This window comes from Heptranchias perlo, unplaced genomic scaffold, assembly GCF_035084215.1.
Source record: "Heptranchias perlo isolate sHepPer1 unplaced genomic scaffold, sHepPer1.hap1 HAP1_SCAFFOLD_169, whole genome shotgun sequence".
Taxonomy (NCBI): Eukaryota; Metazoa; Chordata; class Chondrichthyes; order Hexanchiformes; family Hexanchidae; genus Heptranchias; species Heptranchias perlo.
Genome location: NW_027138958.1, coordinates 283,818 through 299,191, shown reverse-complemented (window position 1 = coordinate 299,191; position 15,374 = coordinate 283,818). Strand labels below are relative to the sequence as shown.

General features: G+C 47.7%; 1 protein-coding gene across 1 annotated transcript in view; it reads left to right on the top strand.

Annotated features, from left to right (window-relative positions):
- LOC137309568 (tetraspanin-4-like) overlaps positions 1 to 15,374 on the top strand; it is a 308,549-nt gene that overhangs the window by 252,902 nt on the left and 40,273 nt on the right. Inside the window, exons 4-6 of the mRNA XM_067977703.1 lie at positions 1,021 to 1,122; positions 3,845 to 3,976; positions 13,159 to 13,242. Of these exons, the coding sequence (XP_067833804.1) occupies positions 1,021 to 1,122; positions 3,845 to 3,976; positions 13,159 to 13,242 (318 nt within the window). The remainder of the gene's footprint in view (positions 1 to 1,020; positions 1,123 to 3,844; positions 3,977 to 13,158; positions 13,243 to 15,374) is intronic.

The window sequence follows — 15,374 nt, the reverse complement described above, 5'->3', positions numbered from 1 at the left end:
GCTGAACCACACCATTCACAACCTTGACCCTGAGATGAGCTTTGACCACATATCTCCTCAATCACCAAGACCTTCCACCTCCGTAACATCGCCCGTCTCTACCCCCGCCTCAGCTCATCCGCTGCTGAAACCCTCATCCATGCCTTTGTTACCTCCAGAATCTACTATTCCAATGCTCTCCTGGCCGGCCTCCCATCTCCCACCCTCTGTAAATTTGAGCTCTTCCAAAACTCTGCTGCCCGTATCCTAACTCACACCAAGTCCCGTTCACCCATCACCCCTGTGCTCGCTGACATGGGCTCCCAGTCCTGGAACGCCTTGATTTTAAAATGAGAGGTTATAACTATCAGGAAAGAGTGAACAGGCTGGGGCTCTTTTCTCTAGAAAAGAGAAGGCTGAGGGGTGACCTGATAGAGGTCTTTAAGATAATGAAAGGGTTTGATAGGGAAGACGTAGAGAAAATGTTTCCACTTGCAGGGGAGACCAAAACTAGAGGTCATCACTGTAAGATCGTCACTAATAAATCCAATAGGGAATTCAGGAGAAACTTCTTTATCCAGAGAGAGTAAGAATGTGGAACTCACTACCACAAGGAGTAGTTGAGGCGACTGGCATTTAAGGGGAAGTTCGATAAACACATGAGGGAGAAGGGAATAGAAGGGTATGCTGATAGGGTTAGATGAAGTTGGGTGGGAGGAGGCTCGAGTGGAGCATAAACACCAGCACAGACCAGTTGGGCCGAATGGCCTTTTTCTGTGCTGTAAATTCTATATAATATAATTCTATGTAAAACAGGTGAAATACAAATCTCACCCGGTGTATAGTTTAATCCAACCTGGTCGGAGGCAGCAGCCACTAGTTCAGTGTTTTGTAACCTGGAGATTCCACTCATGCTGTGCCCTCAACAGTCTCTGATGTTATCTGATCCCCTTCACTTTGTATTACTCACAGGTTCCCGCTGTCCTGCCTGTTACTTTCCCATAACCTATTAACACAAGCCTCTCTCCTTTCTACTCTCAGATTGACACTTACGCTCAGGAGGATCTGAAGGAAGGGCTTCGGCTGTTTGAGACGGAAGGAAATATCGGACTCACAAACGCTTGGAGCATCATACAGACAGATGTAGGTTCACCTGTATCTCCGTTTCACACATCACTGGGGGGTGTAGTGTGTCACACACTGGTCTTTCACCTCTGGGACCTAAGTTTAAATCCAGCCCAGACTGATTGGACAAAAGTCTCTTCTGCCTGCTGGCTGTAAGGGTCCCGTGTGAAATGAGTTGAGTCTCAGTCCACTTCCGAGTGGGTGTGGGCCGAGTGGGCGTGTTACTACTAACCAGATACACTGTCCCATCAAACACTCCCAGGGCAGGTACAGCATGGGTTAGATACAGAGTAAAGCTCCCTCTACACTGTCCCATCAAACACTCCCAGGGCAGGTACAGCACGGGTTAGATACAGAGTAAAGCTCCCTCTACACTGTCCCATCAAACACTCCCAGGGCAGGTACAGCACGGGTTAGATACAGAGTAAAGCTCCCTCTACACTGTCCCACCAAACACTCCCAGGGCAGGTACAACACGGGTTAGATACAGAGTAAAGCTCCCTCTACACTGTCCCATCAAACACTCCCCGGGGCAGGTACAGCACGGGTTAGATACAGAGTAAAGCTCCCTCTACACTGTCCCATCAAACACTCCCAGGGCAGGGACAGCACGGGTTAGATACAGAGTAAAGCTCCCTCTACACTGTCCCATCAAACACTCCCAGGGCAGGTACAGCACGGGTTAGATACAGAATAAAGCTCCCCTTTCATTGCTTTAATAAGGCCTCGCGGGTCAGGTACAGCACGAGTTATGTTGGCAGGTCAGTGAAGCCCCTGGGACATTCTACCCCCCTGATTTATTGTGTTAAGCTCTACCTCAGCTGACTTTTTATTGACAGACCCAGGTGAAGGACCAAGACCTCTGTATCTAACCCGTGCTGTACCTGCTCTGAGAGTGTTTGATGGGACAGTGTATCTGGTTAGTATTAACACGCCAGGTTGGAAAAGTAGAAAAGGTTAAATAATTAGTAAATGGTGAGCTGGTAGTGCCAGGCTTGGGATTTAAAAACCTGAAGATTGTAGGAGGAAGGGAAAATTGGGAGAAGTAAGTCTAGAGGTTCTGGGAAAGAGCATATCAGCATTGGAGAGTCTTTAGTGACTTGATTTGAACACAGTGTAGGTACAGAATGAGTTACGTGCTGTACCTGCCCTGGGTTTGTGTAAAGGAAGAGGAAATATGTTATGGATGGTACATCTGAAGGAGCAAGAGAGGAAATTCAGAGAAACACTGACCATAGTAATAGCGATAGAACAGAGACAAGAGGAGTTGGAGGCTAGAGGCGAGAGAAGGTCACCTGTTAAACCGTAATTGTTTTCACCGTATCCTGTCCAAGAGAGTCCATCTACAGAATGCAACTCACCAAGGCTTCTTCGACAGCACCTCCCAAACCCGCAACCTCTACCACCTAGAAGGACAAGGGCAGCAGGCGCATGGGAACAACACCACCTGCACGTTCCCCTCCAAGTCACACACCATCCCGACTTGGAAATATATCGCTGTTCCTTCATCGTCGCTGGGTCAAAATCCTGGAACTCCCTTCCTAACAGCACTGTGGGAGAACCTTCACCACACGGACTGCAGCGGTTCAAGAAGGCGGCTCACCACCACCTTCTCAAGGGCAGTTAGGGATGGGCAATAAATGCCGGCCTTGCCAGCGACGCCCACATCCCATGAACGAATTTTGAAAAAAAGATTGGTACTACAGGAGCCTCCCTAGTTAAGAGAGCAGCGTTCATCTCTGGTCCGACTCGGGCTTTATTTTGACGGTTAAGTGTTGTCAAATGAAATGAGACGTCTTTAGCACAGAATCCAAACTTCTTGGAGACAGTTTTAGTGTCGGAGGAGATGTGGGAGTTCTGTTTAAGTTCAGCGAGGATGGTGAGGCCGAGCATGGCAACTGATGGCTCCTTAGCCCTTCCACACCTAAGGGATGGGAAATAGAAAGAAATTGTGCCTGTGAGAAACTAGATTCTGAAGGCATGGAGGGCTCATTCGATTGCACTGAAAGAGGATTGAAACTTGGGAGCAATGAGGGTGTGGAACGTGAAGGAAGCTGGTGAATGGGGAGTGGAATCATCAGCAAGAGGGTGGCTAGTGTCGGGTTTTGAGTGGAGGGGGTGCTGATACGAAGAAAGAGGAGGCTGGGAGGGAGAAGAGCTTTGAGGAACCACTGAATCAACGGACAATGAGTAAGAGAATGAGCCACAAACTGCAGCCCAGATTTGAGTGGAAACCAAACAACCGTGAGCATAGCTTTCTCCCTTCAGACACGTCAAAGGAAATGACTCAATTCAATGAAGTGTTGCAGAATAGAGTAACACGTTCAGGAGCGGAAAGGCCAATGCTGGAAACCAGGGTGTGATCGTGGATCGGGCCAGAACTTACTGAAATTACTGTAAGCTGCTGAAATTATCAATCACTTTGAAAGGACAGATTTAAATGGGAATTGGAAAGGTTGGAATGAGCAGCTATTTAAGGAATAGGGTCAACATGGGTAAATGTTGCAGGAGAACGAAAGGCAGACTGGGAGAGAGGTGTAGGGCGGGGCTACGTTCAGAGGCACACGTCACATAGAACTACATAGAAATGACAACACGGAAACAGGCCCTTGGGCCCAAGCAGTCCATACAGGCCTTTATGCTCGTGTGAAAGGTGGGAGCGGATGAGGTTGATGAAAGGTTATCGGAGTTCGCGGTCCATTCGCGGTCTGCCCTGACTTGTTTACATTGGCTGTTCCAGTTCAGGTGCTGTGGAGTTTCAAACTACACCGACTGGTTTGAGGTCTTCAACACCACCCAAGTGCCAGACTCCTGCTGTCGGGAATACAGTGCGAGCTGTGGCCTGCATTCTCCGGACACATGGTGGAAAGATGTAAGTACCAGAGCACCGTCGCCCATGGGCTGTGCGTGGGTCGCTGCGTTTTTGGAACTGGCTCCCTGATGGCCCAGTTGGTAAAAGTGGCGAGGGCTCGAGCCGTACACAATCCCTCGGCTAATCCCAGCCGCAGCCTCCTCACCCCTGGGCTGGTGAGGCAAAAATCATCCAGTCTTACCCCCGCCCTGTCACCCCTGCTGGGAGTGAGATCAAGCGGGCACTCGGCTGCGATGCTGTCCATGGTCGAACAGCCTACAGATAATCAGGCTCACGCGCGAGGAATGGTCACTTGCAGAAGGAGTTGGAGGGGTTCCTAATGCTCGTGGACTGTACCCCATCGAGGAGTCAGTACCTCCAGGGGAGGACGATCCGGGGGGGAGGTGGGGTGGGTAAGAATGTTATAGGGTAGAACCTAATGTTCTGTGACTAAGCGTCCCCACGATGTCTGTCGTAGAGCCCGGGCACTCGCTGACACTGGTGCTGTTGCGCGGGTGATGTGTGTGCAGTTAGTTGGTGACAACCATGTTCATGGTTGTTTGGTTTCCACTGAAATCTGGGCTGCAGATGATGGCTCATTCTCTGACTCAGTGTCCATTAATTCAGCTGCCACGAGCCTCGGCTGCAGAGCAGCAAGCCCCAGCTCATTCCCACTGAGCACTGCGGTGTTAACAGTCTCCTGAGACTGTAAATCATTAACATCTGCGGTAAAAACAAAATATCTCCCAAAGGATGACACTGTGAGGAGGAGAGTTTGAGTGACCAGGACTCCTTCATTAATTGGACCATTGATACTGTTCAGAGTGTGTAATAATCTGGGTACACATTACGCTTTCCCACGTGCTAAAAGTGTGTCATATCTGCAAAAAGTCTGCTTCAACCTCTCTCCTGCTAACTTACTGCACAAGTCTTTGGGTGAAGAAGGTCCCCCAACTTCTCTTTGTACCCCTAACGTCCTCATTTTAATCTGGCTCTCCTTGGATTTGACTATGGTGAACAATTTGCCAGGAGAATCCTCCATTTCCTTCATAATCTTCACCATGCGATGAAGTCATCTCAAAGTCTCCTCCTCTTCAAAGAAATCAGACCCCTGGCCCTCGATGTTGTGTGTTATATTATCCAGTGTAACTGACGGAAGTATCCCTCAACAACAGCCAGCTGACACATCCGATCTTCAGCCTCTGCGTTTCTGCATCCCTCTAACCCTTTCACATCTGCCACGCTGCCTCTACTGTGTTCAGGGCACTTGTATCACATCTCCATCGCAGCTCCCCCTACCCCTCTCTGCTCTAAATTCACTGCTCTCCTGTCCTCCCTAAACCTATCCCTCTATATACCTACCCATTTCCATAAAACTCCCTTGACCTTGCCCTCTCTGTGACCTCTCTATTCCCATCGTCTCAATCACAGATACGGCCATCTCTGACCAGGTCCTTGTATCCCTCACCATCCACACTCCCTACCCGTTTCCAACCCGCTTCCTTCAGCATCTGCCCCTGGGGAAAAAAACTCCTCCAAGACACTTACAATGGCAGTTACAACTCCCAACCATCTAGCCTATGGACCTCCATTCTCCACAACACATCTGCAGGTACTGATCTGCTCAATGATAGCCTCACCTCTGCCTTTGATGCCCTTGTCCCCAGTAAAAGCCTTACTCTCTCCCACCCTGGTCGTTCCCCCTGGCACGACCTCCATCTTCACTCCCTCAAGTCCAAGGGTTGTGGACTTGAGCATACTTGGCACACGTCTGGTTAGCCTCTATCACCAGGTCAGGCTGCAGCACGTCAAGCACAATCGGGCCTCACTGTCCTCTGCCAAAACCACCCACTGGATCATCCTGGAATGCAAAGATAATCCTCGGCTTCTTATCAACCGTCTCCTTAAACCGCTCTCCCCTGCCCCCACCCCCACCCTCGCCTCCAACAAAAAAGTGCGAGGAGCTCGTGGACTTCTTTGTCACTAAGATTGAGACCATCCATTCAGCTGCCTCTGCCGCTTCCCTCTCTTCCCCCGAGCCCACCAAGCCAAACTTCCCCGACGGTTCCCCCCTGCCCTAGCCCTGAACTCATAAGAACATAAGAAATAGGAGCAGGAGTAGGCCATACGGCCCCGTAAGCCTGCTCCGCCATTCAATCAGATCATGGCTGATCTTCTACCTCAACTCCACTTTCCTGCCTGATCCCCATATCCCTTGATTCCCCTAGAGTCCAACAATCTATCGATCTCAGTCTTGAATATACTCAACAACTGAGCACCCACAGCCCTCTGGGGTAGAGAATTCCAAAGATTCACAACCCTCTGAGTGAAGAAATTCCTTCTCATCTCAGTCCTAAATGGCCGACCCCTTATCCTGAGACTATGTCCCCTCGTTCCAGACTCTCCAGCCAGGGGAAACAACCTCTCAGCATCTACGCTGTCAAGCCCCCTCAGAATCTCATATGTTTCGATGAGATCACCTCTCATTCTTCTAAACTCCAGAGAGTATAGGCCCATTCTACTCAACCTCTCCTCATAGGACAACCCTCTCATCCCAGGAATTAATTTAATGAACCTCCGTTGCATCATCTCTAAGGCAAGTATATCCTTCCTTAGGTAAGGAGACCAAATCTGTACACAGTACTCCAGGTGAGGTCTCACCAAAGCCCTGTACAACTGCAGCAAGACTTCCTTACTCTTATACTCCAACCCCCTTGCAATAAAGGCCAACATATCATTTACCTTCCTAATTACTTGCTGCACCTGCATACTAACTTTTTGTATTTCTTGTACCAGGACACCCAAGTCTCTCTCAACACCAACATTTAATAGTTTCTCACCATTTAAAAATATTCTGTTTTTCTATTCTTCCTATCAAAGTGAATAACCTCACATTTCCCCACATTATACTCCATCAACCACCTTCTCGCCCACTCACTTAACCTGTCTATATCCCTTTGCAGACTCTTTGTGTCCTCCTCACAGCTTACTTTCCACCAATCTTTGTATCGTCAACAAACTTGGATACATTACACTCGGTCCCTTCATCTAAATCATTAATATAGATTGTAAATAGCTGAGGCCCAAGCACTGATCCTTGAGGCACCCCACTGGTTACAGCCTGAAAATGACCCGTTTATCCCTACTCTCTGTTTTCTGTCCTTTAACCAATCCTCTACCCATGAGACCTTATCTTGTGTAACAACCTTTTCTGTGGCACCTTATCAAATGCCTTTTGAATATCCAAATATACGCCATCCACTGGTTCCCCTTTATCTACCCTGCAAGTTACACCCTCAAAAAACTCGAATAAATTTGTCAAACACGATTTCCCTTTCACAAAACCATGTTGACTCTGCCTAATCGCATCTTTCTCTCGTTTCTCTCCTATCTCCCCATATAATTTCTCTCGAGCCCATTCCCAGTAAACTGCTGACCACCCAACCTCCCTTCCTGGCCCCATGTTGGCTGATATTGTAAATAGTTCCCTCTCCTCAGGTACTGCCCCCTTCATCTTCCAAATCTGCATCATCACCCACCCTTGACCCCTCTGTCCTTGCAAACTACCGCCCTATCTCCAACCTCCCTTTCCTCTCCAAGGTCCTTGAACGTTTTGTCATCTCCTAAATCCAGGCCCATCTTACCCGCAACTCCATGTTTGAACCCCTCCAATCAGGATTCCGCCTCTGACACAGTACTGAAGCGGCCCCAATCAAAGTCACAAACTATGTCCTCTGTGAATGTGACCATGGTGCACTATCCCTCCTCACTCTCTGTGACCATGGTGCACTCTCCCTCCTCACTCTCTGTGACCATGGTGCACTCTCCCTCCTCACTCTCTGTGACCATGGTGCACTCTCCCTCCTCACTCTCTGTGACCATGGTGCACTCTCCCTCCTCACACTCTGTGACCATGGTGCACTCTCCCTCCTCACACTCTGTGACCATGGTGCACTCTCCCTCCTCACTCTCTGTGACCATGGTGCACTCTCCCTCCTCACTCTCTGTGACCATGGTGCACTCTCCCTCCTCACTCTCTGTGACCATGGTGCACTCTCCCTCCTCACACTCTGTGACCATGGTGCACTCTCCCTCCTCACACTCTGTGACCATGGTGCACTCTCCCTCCTCACACTCTGTGACCATGGTGCACTCTCCCTCCTCACACTCTGTGACCATGGTGCACTCTCCCTCCTCACTCTCTGTGACCATGGTGCACTCTCCCTCCTCACACTCTGTGACCATGGTGCACTCTCCCTCCTCACACTCTGTGACCATGGTGCACTCTCCCTCCTCACACTCTGTGACCATGGTGCACTCTCCCTCCTCACTCTCTGTGACCATGGTGCACTCTCCCTCCTCACTCTCTGTGACCATGGTGCACTCTCCCTCCTCACACTCTGTGACCATGGTGCACTCTCCCTCCTCACTCTCTGTGACCATGGTGCACTCTCCCTCCTCACACTCTGTGACCATGGTGCACTCTCCCTCCTCACTCTCTGTGACCATGGTGCACTCTCCCTCCTCACTCTCTGTGACCATGGTGCACTCTCCCTCCTCACTCTCTGTGACCACACTATCCTCCTCCAATGCGTTCCCTCCAGCTGGGTGGCACTGCGCTCACCTGGTTCCACTCTTACCTATGCAGTAGTAGTCAGAAACTCTCCTGCAGTGGCTCCTCTTCCCATCTCCGCTCTGTTGCCTCTGTAGTCCCCCAAGGATCTACCCTTGGCCCTCTCCTAGTTCTCCTCTGCATGCTGCCCCTCGGTGACATCAGCCATGACATAGGCCCAGTTTCTACACGTATCCTGGAGACACCCGCCTCTACCTCTCCACCACCTCTCTCCACCCTTCCATTCCCTCTGTGTTGTCAGGTTGCTTGTCCCACATCCAGTCCTGCAGGAGTCACAATTTCCTCCAGCTTAACATCGGGAAAACCGAAGCTGTGACTTTGGCCCTCGCTCATCCAAGACTCTGCTGTCCATATCCCATTCCCCAGCAGTCCGTTCACCCCATCACCCTGTGCTCACTGACCTACGTTGGCTCCCAGTCCACCAATGCCTCAAATTTAAAATTCTCATCCTCATGTTTAAATCCCTCCTTGGCCTCGCCTCTCCCTATCTCGATAACCTCCTCCATCCCTACACCCCACAACCCCAAACTCTCCGTTCCTCTCATTCTGGCCTTTTGGGCATCCCCCACTTGGTTCTCCTCACTATTGGTGGCCATGCCTTCAGCTAGCCAGGTCCCACGCACTGGAATTCTTTCCCTAAAACCCCCCTTCACCTCTCCACCTCCCTCTCCTCCTTTTAAGTCCTTCTTTAAAACCCACCTCTTTGACCGAGCTTTTGGTCACCCCTCCGAATATCTCCTTGTTTGGCTCAGCGTCCATTTCTGTGAAGCATTTTGGGAGATTTTCCTACGTTAAAGGCTCTATATAAACGCACATTGTTGTTGTTTTGTGACAGTAAATCAAAAAAGCTGAACGATGAACAAACGGTAGAGAAAAAAAGGGAGATGAATAATGAATGAAGGCGCAGTGTAAAAATAGCATGAATGCTCGGGAGCTGCCTGGGGCGTTCCACTGGTTCCAAATGCACTGGGCTGTCGGTTACAAGCAGATAATTTAATTGGTCCGTTCTAAGTCCCATTGGCCGGATATCTACTATACATGGGCACATTTTTGAACACGGGCAAGGCAGGCCAGCTGGTAAACATCCAAGCTTCCCTCCGTGCCAGGGAACCACACACAGTTTGCTGTACCTGATTTGACGTCTGCCAAATCTGCTTAAGACTCACCCAAAAAATATGCGTTTGAGGATAAAAGGCTTGCCCGTACCCTAACTCTCACCGTCCCGTTCACCCATCACCCCAGTGCTCGTTGACCTACGTTGGCTCCTGCTCCGGAAACACGTTGATTTAAAAATTCTCATCCTTGTTTTCAAATCCCTCCATGACCTCACCCCTCCCTTTCTCCCTCCTCCAGCCCTACAACCTTCCGAGATCTCGGCACTCCTACAATTCTGGCCTCTTGCGCATCCCTGATTTTAATCGCCCCACCATTAATGGCCGTGCCTGCAGCTGCCGAGGCCCTCAGCTCTGGAATTCCCTCCCTATAACTCCGCCTCTCTACCTCTCTCTCCTCCTTTAAGATGCTCCTTAAAACCTCCTTCTTTGACCAAGCTTTTGGTCACCTGTCCTACTATCTCTTCATGTGGCTCGGAGTCAGATTGTTTGATAATCGTTCCTGTGAAGCCCCTTGGGACGTTTTACTATGTTAAAGGCCCTGTATAAATACAAGTTGTTGTTGTCGGTGAGATAACGGGACTGTAAAGAAGGCACTGATAGATAGCAAAACATCCTGCGACACCCCAAGCACGAGAAGTGTTTGCCCCTCCCCCTGCTGAACGTAAAGGTGAGGATGTAAACTCATCGCTGGGGTCTGGTTCCCGAGTTCCACTCACCCCCTCTGAAGTGCTCATCCTGATGTGCGTGTTAGACAGCGAGTGTCAGCAGGCTATTCAACTGTGTGGAGCATCATAGCCTGGACCTCACCCAACATTCCTTCGCACGCTGTCCAACAGGGGTTAGAATCATAGAATCTTACAGCACAGAAGGAGGCCGTTCGACCCATCGTGCCTGTGCCGGCTCTTTGGAAGAGTTGTTGGGAAGTGATCAGGTGCTTGTTTTCTTCTCTTTCCCTAGCCCAGAGCTCTGAGTCCACTGGCTCTCGCCATGGCTGAGATCAGCTGGGAATTGAACTGGGGGTCTTTGTGGTGTGCAGGGGTTAGTGCCAGTGTAGATTTAACCCACAGAGCTACCAGCCCACATAGGCTGAGCATACGAACATACGAATTAAGAGCAGGAGTAGGCCATTCGGCCCCTCGAGCCTGCTCTGCCATTTGATAAGATCATGGCTGATCTGATTGTGACCTCAACTCTACTTTCTGGTCTACCTACTATAGCCTTTGACTCCCTTGTTAATCGGGAATCTATCCAACTCAGCCTTAAAAATATTCAATGACCCTGCCTCCCCCGCACTCTGGGGAAGGGAGTTCCACAGATTCACGACCCTCTGAGAGAAAAAACTGATCCTCATCTCCGTCATAAACGGGAGACCCCTTATTTTTAAACTGTGACCCCGAGTTCCAGTCTCTCCCACAAGGGGAAACATCCCCTCAGCATCTACCCCTTCTAGTCCTCTCAGGATCTTCTATGTTTCAATAAGATCACCTCTCATTCTTCTAAACTCCAGTGTATACAGGCCCAACTTGTCCAACCTTTCCTCATAAGATAACCCCCGCATCCCAGGAATCAGTTGAGTGAACCTTCTCTGAACCGCCTCCAAAGCAATTATGTCCTTTCTTAAATAAGGAGACCAAAACTACACACAGTATTCCAGATGTGGTCTCACCAATGCCCTGTACAACTGTAGCAAAACATCTCTACTTTTATATTCCATCCCTTGCAATAAATGACAACATTCCATTTACCTTCCTAATCACTTGCTGTACCTGCATACTAACTTTTTGTGATTCATGTACTAGGACACCCAGATCTCTCTGTACCTCAGAGTTCTGCAATCTCTCTCCATTTAAATAATATACTGCTTTTCTATTCCTCCTGCCAAAGTGGACAAGTTCACATTTTCCCACATTATACTCCATCTGCCAAATTTTTGCCCACTCACTTAACCTATCTATATCCCTTTGCAGACTCCTTATGTCCTCTTCACAACTTACTTTCCTACCTACCTTTGTGTCATCAGCAAATTTAGCAAACCATACATTCGGTCCCTTCATCCAAGTCATTGATATAGATTGTCAATAGTTGAGGCCCAAGCACTGATCCCTGTGGCTCTCCACTCATTACATCTTTCCAACCTGAAAATGACCCATTTATGCCTACTCTCTGTTTCCTGTTATCTAACCAATCCTTTATCCATGCTAATATGTTACCCCCTACACCATGGGCTCTTACTTTGTGTAGTAGCCTTTGATGTGGCACCTTGTCAAAAGCCTTCTGGAAATCCAAGTACACCACATCCACAGGATCCCCTTTATCCACAGGATCCCCATTATCCACAGGATCCCCATTATCCACGTTTCTTGTTAGTTCCTCAAAGAACTCTAATAAATTAGTCAAACACGATTTCCTTTTCACAAAGCTGTGTTGACTCTGCCTGATTGATTTGAGATTTTCTAAGTGCCCTGCTATAACCTCCTTAATAATAGAGTCTAGCATTTTCCCTATCACAGATGTTAAGCTAACTGGCCTGTAGTTTCCTGCTTTCTGTCTCCCTCCTTTCTTGAATAGAGGAGTTACATTCACTATTTTCCAATCTGAATCTCGGGAATTTTGGAAAATTAATACCAATGCATCTACTATCTTTGCAGCCACTTCTTTTAAGACCCTACGATGAAGTCAGTCAGGACCTGGGGACTTGTCAGCTTTTAGTTCTAATATTTTTTTCAGAACCCTTTCCCCACTGATTGTAAATGTTTTAAGTTCCTCCCTCCCTTTCACCTCTTGATTCACAATTATTTCTGGCATGTTATTTGTATCCTCTACAGTGAAGACGGACACAAAATATCTGTTCAATTCATCCGCCATTTCTTTATTCTCCATTATTAATTCCCCAGACTCACTCTCTAGAGGACCAATGCTCACTTTACTTACTCTCTTCCTTTTGAAATACCTGTAGAAACTCTTACTATCTGTTTTTATATCTCTTGCTAGCTTTCTCTCATGCTCTAATTTCTCCCTCTGTATTATTCTTTTAGTCATTCTTTGCTGGTTTTTACATTCTGACCAATCTTCTGACCTGCCACTAATCTTCGCGGAATTGTATGCTTTTTCTTTCAATTTGATACTATCTTGAACTTCCTTAGTTAGCCATGGATGGTACATCCTTCCCCTAGAGTCTTTCTTTCTCACTGGAATGTATCTTTGCTGAGTGTTATGAAATATCTCATTAAATGTCTGCCACTGCATCTCTACTGACCTATCCCTTAACCTAATTTCCCAGTTCACTTTATCCAGCTCTGTCTTCATGCCCTCATATTTGCCCTTATTTAAGTTTGAAACACTAGTCTTAGACTTGCTCTTCTCTCCCTCAAACTGAATGTGAAATTCAGCTCCGCACGAAATATAGCTCCACACTGGAGTCTGGTAGTAATGGGCAGCTGTGTCCTTTTCAACAGGCCTGCTACGAAAGAGTCAAGATGTGGCTTCAGGACAACCTGCTGGCAGTGGGGATCTTCGGACTTTGTACAGCCCTGGTCCAGGTAAGTCATTTTACTGCCAAGCACCGTTTGAAGCTGAGAGTCGGTTTCTCTTGGTCCATTTCTCGTGTTTCCCCGTTCCTGGAGTTGCTGAACTCAAACACTTTTCCCCCTTTCGCACATCCGCTCTGGAAAACGTAAGGAACGGCTCTGCTGTGTTGCCGGGAATTAATTATCCACCGTCCAAGGTTGAAGCCGACCCCACAAAGTTGTCCCCTGAAGCCCAGTGGGAATGGTATCACTCGGTCACTGGGAGGTGCCATCCAATGACATCTCACCGAGTCGAGGGTGAATGACAGCCGCCCGCCTGATGATGGCAGCCGGGTGGCGATGTGAATCAGCTGGCACCAGCCCTGCCCGTGGTGTGTTACAGAGCGATATTTGTTGAAGAGACGATTGACTGGCAGCTCTTGAGGTTCCCTCTCCCCAATCTAAAAAGGATCTGTCAGGACAATGTGATGGACAGGGGACAGGGTGGTGAGTTTCCATGTGATTTAAATCATTGTGTCGTGCCAAATTAAAAGGGAAACACACGTTCTCAATCGCTCCCTGTCTTTTGTCCAAATGTTTCCCTGTCCAGAAAGAGCTCTGTTTCACTCGGTGATGGTTTCACAGCCTCTGATACCATGCCCAGTACTCACTTTTTGTGTCTGAGCCCGAGCAGAGGTTCGGCAGCCCATTCCCAGGTATCATGGCCAGGTTAGCCGTGCCTTCGAACAGACTGTCCGACAGGGGTGACACAGGCCCTGCTCGTCACCTGTCGATCCTGTACCGAAGGCTGATTGCAGCCCTCATTCAACCTGAGACCTTCCAGTCTGTAAGGTTTAACACCGCAGCCGATGGTGACTGGAGCTCCCTCATAGAGTAAACATGACCTGCGAGAAAGAAGGTCCCTCTTTATACTGTACTGTAATTTCCATATCCGGCCCTCTTTATACTGTACTGTAATCTCTATATCTGGTCCCTCTTTATACTATACTGTAATCTCTATATCTGGCCCCTCTTTATACTGTACTGTAATCTCTATATCCGGTCCTCTTTATACTGTACTGTAATCTCTATATCTGGTCCCTCTTTATATTGTACTGTAATCTCTATATCCAGCCCCTCTTTATACTGTTCTGTAATCTCTATATCTGGTCCCTCTTTATATTGTACTGTAATCTCTATATCTGGTCCCTCTTTATACTGTACTGTAATCTCTATATCTGGCCCCTCTTTATACTGTACTGTAATCTCTATATCTGGTCCCTCTTTATACTGTACTGTAATCTCTATATCTGGCCCCTCTTTATACTGTACTGTAATCTCTATATCTGGTCCCTCTTTATACTGTACTGTAATCTCTATATCCAGCCCCTCTTTATACTGTACTGTAATCTCTATATCTGGTCCCTCTTTATACTGTACTGTAATCTCTATATCCAGTCCCTCTTTATACTGTACTGTAATCTCTATATCTGGTCCCTCTTTATACTGTACTGTAATCTCTATATCTGGCCCCTCTTTATACTGTACTGTAATCTCTATATCTGGTCCCTCTTTATACTGGACTGTAATCTCTATATCTGGTCCCTCTTTATAAGGTACTGTAATCTCTATATCTGGCCCCTCTTTATACTGTACTGTAATCTCTATATCTGGCCCCTCTTTATACTGTACTGTAATCTCTATATCCAGTCCCTCTTTATACTGTACTGTAATCTCTATATCCGGTCCTCTTTATACTGTACTGTAATCTCTATATCTGGTCCCTCTTTATATTGTACTGTAATCTCTATATCCAGCCCCTCTTTATACTGTTCTGTAATCTCTATATCTGGTCCCTCTTTATATTGTACTGTAATCTCTATATCTGGTCCCTCTTTATATTGTACTGTAATCTCTATATCTGGTCCCTCTTTATATTGTACTGTAATCTCTATATCCGGCCCCTCTTTATACTGTACTGTAATCTCTATATCTGGCCCCTCTTTATACTGTACTGTAATCTCTATATCTGGTCCCTCTTTATATTGCACTGTAATCTCTATATCTGGTCCCTCTTTATATTGTACTGTAATCTCTATATCTGGTCCCTCTTTATATTGTACTGTAATCTCTATATCTGGTCCCTCTTTATATTGTACTGTAAT